Source organism: Ochotona curzoniae, unplaced genomic scaffold (assembly GCF_017591425.1).
Source record: "Ochotona curzoniae isolate NIBS_2020 unplaced genomic scaffold, NIBS_Ocur_1.0 patch361, whole genome shotgun sequence".
Taxonomy (NCBI): Eukaryota; Metazoa; Chordata; class Mammalia; order Lagomorpha; family Ochotonidae; genus Ochotona; species Ochotona curzoniae.
Genome location: NW_024466930.1, coordinates 526,086 through 532,663, shown reverse-complemented (window position 1 = coordinate 532,663; position 6,578 = coordinate 526,086). Strand labels below are relative to the sequence as shown.

Genomic DNA, 6,578 nt, shown 5'->3' with positions numbered 1-6,578 from the left:
GGTAAATAACTTTGATCTTACAAGAAATCTATGCTTGGGCCTGGCACTATAGCCTAGTGGTGAAAACCTTGCCTTGCACACACCAACATCCCATATGGCTGCCGGTTCATATCTTTCCTGCTCCACTTCCCTTCTAGCTCCCTGCTTGCAGCCTGGGAAAGCAGTGGAGGATGACCCAAAACCTTGGGACCTTGCACTTGTGTGGGAGATCTAGAAGAAGCTTCGACTCCTGGCTTCGAATTGGCTAAGCTCTGGCTGCTTGTGGAGTGAACCAGTGGATGGAAGATCTTTCTCTGTCTCTCCTTCTCTCTGTAAATCTGACTTGCCAATAAAAAATCTTTTTAAAAAATAAAATCCATGCTTTTACACTATTTTCACTCAACATTTTGAATTTTTGATGTACTTTGCATCTTTTTATATTGCATATACCTGAGCAACTTTTTACAGCTATTTTTTAATTTAAGTCATTTAGCCTGTTAACTTTTATGCTAAAAATACATGTGATTTATATACTACTATTATAGTATTATAATGCTGTGAATTTGTATTATTATTCTTTGCCAACGGCTTTTATATTTCCATATTTCCATGTAATTTTAAAAAATAGTTTTGTTTATTTGAAAGATGGTATTCCAGAGAGAATAGATTCAGAAAGGGGGAGACAAGGAGAGAGAGAGAGAGCTTCCATTTGATGGTTTCACTCCTCAAATGGCACACTGGCCAGGGTTGGCCCAGGCAGAAATCAGGAACCAGTGGTTTCTTAGTTTCTTTCTGGTCCCCATGTGATGGACAGGGCTAAGCACTCGGGCCTTCTTCTGCTTTTTTTTTTTTTTTTTGCCAGATGTATAAACAGCGAACTGATTAGAAGAAGAGCAATTGGAAATGAACTGCCACCATATGAGATACTGGCATCTCAGGTGAGAGCTTAACCTGCTTGCAGGTGCCCTCGTGTAAGATTTTGGCATTTTAAAATTTCAGGTTAAAGAACCTCTTTAGCACTTTTAATGTTAGATTTGGTGGGGGTGAATTCCCTCCGGTTTTACTTGTCTGAAAGGGTCTTTCACACTCCTTCATTTCTGAAGGACAGCTGGGTTCAGTATTTGTTGCCACTTACTATTCCTTTGCCACTTTACAAATGCTATCAGTCTGCTCCTGTCTGTCCTTTGGGGCTCAGTTCAAGAAACCTGCTGTTAGAATGTTGGAATTCCCTTATGTTGTTTCTACTGTTCTGTTTTCAGAATCTTCTCATGAAGTTTGGTTTTGGAAATTTTCGTAAGAATGCATTTTGGGGCCGTCTTATTTGGATTAAACAGATTTGTAGACTTTGGATCTGCTAGTATTTGGATATCTATATGCTTTTTTTGGGTTGACTGTTTCCTACTATTATCTCTTTTTGTCTATTATTATCTCTTTAAGTAATCTTTCTCATTTTCCCCCTTTCTCTTGTCGTCTCTTCATCCTTATAACCTAAGGATTCACTGTTTCGATGCTGTTCCATAAATCCCATAAGTTCTCTTCTTTTATTTTCTTTTCGTCACTGTATTTTCAAATAACTCCCCTTTGAGTTCACTGATCATTCTCCGTGGTGAAATCAGCTGATCTCTTTCTGTTGCATTTTACTTTTCTTTCATTATACCTTTTAGTTCTTTTCTTTTTGTCCCTTATTGTTTTCTTGTTATGATTTGCCTAACAGTGTTTTGTTAATGTTTACCTAGTTTCCTTAACAAAAATTTTTTTGAATCCTTTAGCAGGATTTTATGTATCTCATTTCTTTAAGGGCTTTTACTGTTATCTTTTTTTTGTGTGCTATGATGTCATGTTTTTCTGATAATTCTTAAACCTTAAGGTTTGTATTTTGGAATGATTCTTCTTTTCACGGACTGGGCTTGCCTTGGGGTATGTTTGGACCAACAATAAGCCTGTCTACATATTTTGATCAAAGTTTTTGACATGTGCTCTAATTTCATGACCACTGTATCCAGTGCAGTGGAAGGGGGCTCTCTAGGTTCAGGGCCTCAAAGCTGACACTGTGCTGGACTGTAGTTTCTCAGTTTATTTTATTTTATTTTTTGATGATTATTACATAGTTTATTAGGGTGATAAGAGTGAAGAGCTACAAGAAGGAGGGTAAGATAATTATTTTCACATTGTCTCTTTTTCCTTCCTGTATATGGAGAAGTGGGGGGGATAAAGAAAGAAGCCACACCCAGACTCCCAAATGCCTCTGCACCCTGGGTCCAGCCACCCAACACCACCCCAGAGTCCCTGATGTGGGGCATGCTCTGAGGGTCCTGCTTAAGAGGTTTCAATAGTTCAACAGTTCTGAATTACTGCTGATATCTCCACTCCAAGTAAGATGAAATCTCTCTAGAACCCACTGGTTTGCATAGTCCGCCTTACAGTCTCCATTTACACAGATAGTCACTGCCAACACGTGGCTGGGTAGTTGACTGATTTGTCCTCTGTCTTCTGTTGTGGTACCAGATGTCCATTGCAGGATCCAATGTACTGCCGTACCTCCATGTGCACCTAGGTATGCTGTCCACTGCTCCATCTAAGCCACTGAGGAGGCCCAATTCTGACACATGGACTCCATGGTCAGATCATGGAACCTGCAATTCTCTCCATGGTTGGAATTCTGAGTCCAGAGATTCAGTTGGGGGGATGTCCCCAAAAATTCATCTGAGGTGATCCCAGACCAGATTCTTATGTGTGCCTGCCAATACAGTGTCTGGCACAGTCCAATGCCCCAATCAGCTTATGCATATGCTGGTAATTGCAATTGCTGAGCCAGTTCTGTTTTGAGCCCTGTCTTCTATGCGACCCAACTGGTGTTTGGAACCCAGTCTGGTCCTGCCCACTACACACTTGGCCTTCACATAAATCAGTGGGAGTGTCTGCCTAGTCGGAGGGACCCACAGTAACCCCCACAAGGCTTACCCCTGCCCTGGTTCCCACACTTGCCAGTATGTGGAGCAGACTGGTCCAGTCTGTCCCACATCCCATTCAGCTCTCATACATAGCAATGGACATTGAAGCTTAGTTCAACCCAACCAACTCCACTATCCAGCCCATACATTTGTGGGTGTCACTCTGTGTAGCCATGCCTACCCCAGTCCTGATTCACATGCTCAGAAGTTGGAGTGGCACTCCAAGAGGGAGGTGACCACTGTTTCCCTTCTGGGCCCACTCCCAGGCCTGAATCTTTTACTCTCCAGGCTGTTTTGCAGTTTAACTTGACAGAATTGGCCCCCTCCCGCCTCCCATGCCAGCATCTGCTAGCTGATACTGCGGCAAAGCCCAACCAACCTACACCTATGCTGACTTTTGCATGCATCAGTAGGAACAGTCAAACGAGCCTGGCATTTCCTTGGTCCAGCTCAATGAGGCCAATAGGTGTATTAACCCACCTGGCCTGGTCTACCCCCATCTCAACTCATGCTCTCCAGTGAAAGTGGTGGTCCAGCAGGAGAGCCCCATGCAGCCACCTCCTCCTTTCTTGATCTGGTTGGGTGCTGCAGCCCAGTCTGGCATGACCTACCTCACCTCATCATTTGCCAGTGGGTGCTGTAGCCTGATCAGGCCCGGTCCACCCAATTCCAGCTCATATTTTTCGGGGCTACACCTAGCCTAGCTAGCTGGCCCCCAGTCCTGGCCCTCACATGAACTTGGTTGTGTGGTGACCTAACCTGGCCCAACCCACATTTCATTCTCCACTCTAATTCGCCACTCTGATTCAGCAGTGAGTGATATGAACTGCCCCATCCTGTTCACCCATGACCTGTGCCAACTGTATGCTGGTACGTACCACTACCTGGCCTGGTTTGGGCTGTTCTCTATCCTGGTTCTTAGATTCACCGGTGGCGACTATGTCCTGACAGAGGAGTTTCCCAAGCTCCTCCATCAGAACTTCTCCCACTCTCAGATCTCACACCCATCAGTGGGTTCATGGGCTAGTCCTACTTAGTCTACTTCCTATCTTAGCATGAACAGTGGCGTTTCCTGACTCGCCTTTGCCTTTGAATGCTGTAGTCTGGCATGACCTGGCCATCCCCCAGTCCCAACTCTCATTGGTGAGTGCTGTAGCCTGGCCCAGCTCAGTCTGCTCCCATCCCTGGCTCATGTAAACCAGTAAGTGTGACAACCTAGCCTGGTATTACCTGTACCTCAACCTGGTTTCTGCACTTGCTGGTGAGGTAACGTTTTCTTCGCCCAGTCTAGACTCCCCCTTCCAAAACCAACCCACATATTTGCCATCAGCTGGAGCTAGCTTTCCAGCTTGCCCGACCCCCGGGCCTGGACCATGTGCTCACCAACAGGAGCTATGACCCACTAGGGGATTTTCCCACATTTCTCTACCCAGTCCACTCCCTGACCCAAATCTCACACATGTCAGTGGGTGCTAGGCCCTTGCCTGGCATAATCTGTCCCTCCATACTGGCCTAATATGAGTTGGTAGATGTTGTCGCCTGACTTGCCCCACACTGTTTTAGGATGCACATGCATGTGCTGCTGCCTGGACCTGCCCGGAGTATTCTTGGTCCCTGTACATGAGTGTGGCATGGTCACACTTAGCTCATCATTACTTTAATTCTTGAGCTAACCTGCAGGATTTGTGCTTCAGCATATCAGGTAATATACAGTAAAAGCACAGAATTATCTGTCAACTTAAAAATAAAAACATATGACTGGTAGTGTGGTGCATCAGATTTAGCCTCAGCTGCGGCACCAGCGTTCCATATGGGCACGTTTGCATTCAAAGTAGTGGCTCTACTTCTGACTGAGTTCTTTGCTAATGGCCTGGAAAAATAGCGGAAGATGTACCAAGTCCCTGGGCCCTTGGAACCATATGGGAGACCCGAGAGAAAATCTGGCTTCGAACTGTCTCAGCTCCACTTGAAAATGAGCCAGCAGATGGAAGGAAGAATAATGGAAAGTTTCTTGAATTAAAAATAAAGAACACATTTATTCATTAAAGAAAATTATGATACATTTTAAAGCACTAGCATCTGCATAAATTAAGGTTAAGAAATGAAATATGTAAGATTAACATTTCTTTGAATGGAACTTACTGCCCACATAGACTTTGGACAAACTTGGAGAGAGTATAAAGAGATGTTAGGATGGCCACTGATGAATTGTTCTTAGGAAGATAAGCTTTAATTATGGAGTTTATGTATCTAATTTTTTTAGCTACTTAGTGCTACTATCTTGGCATGTAAAAACCGGAATAAAACTATTAAACTGTATTTCCCTGAAGTGCTCATGGTGATGCATGAACATTGAGTATCATCTTTGTTCAATATGATTACAACAAAAATCAGAAATATATTCATTCAATGTTTTGCAAGTGAATATATAGAATTTTATTTATTAGAGAAGTCAATTTAACATACTCTCTTTGTTTAAAAAATTATCGGATGTCTTCTACCTACTCTTGGGAACTGAAAATTCTGCTCACCAGGTTTCTCAAAGCCCCCTTCACATCCTTGTTCCTCAGGGTGTAGATGAAGGGATTGAGTGTTGGAGTCACCACTCCATAGAAGAGAGCCATGAACTTGGGCTGGTCCCTTGAGATGGAAGAAGGGGGCTGAATGTACATGCTTATTGCTGGACCATAAAACAAGAAGACTACAATGAGATGAGTGGAACATGTTCCAAAGGCCTTTTTTCTTCCCTCAGAAGATTTAATCTTAAGTATAGCATGTCCAATGTGAGCATAGGATGCAAGAATTAAACATAGGGGAACAGCTAACATGAAAATGCACACTACAGAGAGGATTAACTCATTAGCTTCCTTGTCACCACAGGCTGTCTTGATCAGCACTGGGATCTCACACAGCAAGTGATCCAATGTATTGACACCACACAGAGGCAGCTGTAGTGTGAGGGTGGCTTCTAAGAATGCATAGGCCATTCCACCGAGCCATACAATGGATGCTAACAGGATGCAGACACGCCGATTCATGATGAGGGTGTAGTGCAGAGGTCTACAGATGGCCACATAGCGATCAAAGGACATAAGAGCCAAGAGCAGACACTCGGTGCCCCCCATTATGCTGAAGATGTAAAGCTGAATCACACAGCCCATGTAGCTGATTGTCTTCTTAGATGTTCCCAGGTTGAACAGCATCTGAGGGACAATGCTGGTGGTGTAACACATGTCCAAGAAGGAGAGGTTGGTGAGGAAGAAATACATGGGGCTGTGGAGCCGGGGGTCTAAGCTGGACACCAGGATGATGGCGATGTTTCCCAGCAAGGCCATGGGGTATGTGATGAGAAGAACAGTGAAGAGAGGGAGCTGGAGCCAAGGTCGGTCAGCAAAGCCGAGTAGAATGAACTCTTCAGGGTGGTGGCTTTCATTACTCAGTTCCATGATTCTGAGTTGTTCCACACAAACAGCGTAGTGCCTATTAAGGTACTAAGAGCTAACCAGAATTGATAAAACACGATTATGCATTGGCATCCATTCATGGAAAGTATGGTTAAATAAATTTCAGAGAAAATAATATAAAGAATCTTCACCAGGTGGTAGTATTTCACTTCAAGATAAAATAAATTAAATATTGATATCTTAA

At 43.7% G+C, this 6,578-nt stretch overlaps 1 protein-coding gene across 1 annotated transcript; it reads right to left on the bottom strand.

Annotated features, from left to right (window-relative positions):
- Positions 1–5,431: 5,431 nt before the first annotated feature.
- On the bottom strand, positions 5,432–6,376 carry LOC121167312 (olfactory receptor 2B11-like). Its single transcript, XM_040996763.1, has one exon. The coding sequence runs from the start codon at positions 6,374–6,376 to the stop codon at positions 5,432–5,434; it is 945 nt and encodes a 314-aa protein (XP_040852697.1).
- Between the last annotated feature and the right edge of the window lie 202 nt (positions 6,377–6,578).

What these genes read in the sequence shown, in the direction of transcription:
- LOC121167312 (XM_040996763.1), bottom strand. Translation starts at nt 6,376, where the DNA reads ATGGAACTGAGTAATGAAAGCCACCACCCTGAAGAGTTCATTCTACTC.